The 1,613-nt window shown below is 59.3% G+C and overlaps 1 protein-coding gene across 1 annotated transcript in view; it reads right to left on the bottom strand.

The window, feature by feature from the left end:
- The window catches only part of scyl1 (SCY1-like, kinase-like 1), a gene marked incomplete at both ends in the record, with an annotated part of 21,008 nt that overhangs the window by 11,183 nt on the left and 8,212 nt on the right, over positions 1–1,613 (bottom strand). The window contains one exon of the mRNA XM_043685647.1: positions 579–793. Within this exon, the coding sequence (XP_043541582.1) occupies positions 579–793 (215 nt within the window). The remainder of the gene's footprint in view (positions 1–578; positions 794–1,613) is intronic.

Genomic DNA, 1,613 nt, shown 5'->3' on the forward strand with positions numbered 1-1,613 from the left:
TAGTAGCCGCACACGCAGACGACAAGCAACATGAGTTTGACTGGGACAACACTACCATTATAGGGCAAGCGAAACAAAGAACAGCCAGGGAATTCCTAGAAGCATGGCACTCATCCACAAACTCCATCAACAAACACATCGACCTGGACCCAATATACCGGCCACTACAGCGGACAGCTGGAACTGACAACTGGAAGCGGCAGGGACAGGCCACTATAAATGCCGGAGGAAACACCACAGAAGCGCTTCACAGGAGGCTCCCAAGCACTGAGGATGTCACCTAGACAGGGGACGAAACGTTTGCAACAAAAACTTCCAACTCGGCGAACAGACATGCTGCTGGACAGGTGCTCTCAATGAAAAGGCTCATCTGTTTGACAAACGTTTACAAACGCAGATACGCTTCCCAGGAATCCCATCCCAGGATGAGGACACACCTCCCGGGGAACTCCCCCTGGGACGGGGACACAATTCCCGGGGAACTCCCCCTGGGACGGGGACACGATTCCCGGGGAACTCCCCCTGGGACGGGGACACGATTCCTGGGGAATCCCACCGGGATGAGGCCACACTTTCACGTGGTACCGGTGACTGGAGAGCAGTGAGCTGCGATCGAGGTGAGCGCACAAGTACTCACGCTGGCGTTGAGATAGGAGGAGATCTTCCCCAGGCAGACGGTGGTGTTGCAACGGATCGGGCCCTGCTCGTCCTTCGCCTGCAGCCGGGCAAAGTGTTTCATCAGCTCGACGTTCAGGTTGCTGTCACTCAGCTTCGGGGCCAGCAGCAGCATTGACTGGAAGCAGAAGCAAAGGGGAGAATGAGCCAGCGGAGGTCAGCAAGCGAGAGAGCGAGCGTGCGGGCACAAGACCGAGTCTGACACAACCAAGCGCCGTTCGGAATTCCCCACCGCCGCTGGGACAGAGGCCCTGCGAACCTCTCCCGGCAGCGCCTCGCGCAAAAACGTGACGGACGGAGAGCGACCACCTTCTCCAGGATGGTAAACGCGGAGCGCCTCACCGGCAATGCTGGCTTCCCGTTTCCGGGAGCCGGCAGCGCGAACAGGGAGATCACAGACACCGACGGCAGCACCCGTGTCTCACCTTACAGCAGCGGGAATCGAAATGAGCTGCTTCCAGCTCTCCCAATGACCAGCCAGCCCTCTCAATTCCAGTGCCCATACGATGGGCTGAATGGCCTTCTCCCGCACTGTAACACGCCTGTGATTGGGGCAGGGAAGGGCCTGGAGTGGTCAATGCACTAGCACGTCCTTGCTTACCCCCTCCCCCCCCCGCCCAAGGGACATCCCCTGACCTGCCATCAGGTGCACTAGTCACTGGTCTCGTAATCCAGGGGCTGAGGCTAACGCTCTGTGTGGGGAAGGGGGTCCCGGCTGGGAATCCCACTGCAGGGGGGTAAATCTGTTTGATCGTTTAACGACGGTGAAGCTAAAAATCAGACCGTTTGGGGTCTCCACCTCCTCCAGTAGGCAGCTCATGACCGACTGCTCCAGGGGCACGACACGGTGACTGAACAGTTGTTGGCAGCACAGGGAGCAGCCCCCGACTCCACACGCCGCCAGCAACGGGGGGGGGGGGGGGGAGACGGACCCTGAT

Source organism: Chiloscyllium plagiosum, unplaced genomic scaffold (genome assembly GCF_004010195.1).
Source record: "Chiloscyllium plagiosum isolate BGI_BamShark_2017 unplaced genomic scaffold, ASM401019v2 scaf_5088, whole genome shotgun sequence".
Classification (NCBI taxonomy): Eukaryota; Metazoa; Chordata; class Chondrichthyes; order Orectolobiformes; family Hemiscylliidae; genus Chiloscyllium; species Chiloscyllium plagiosum.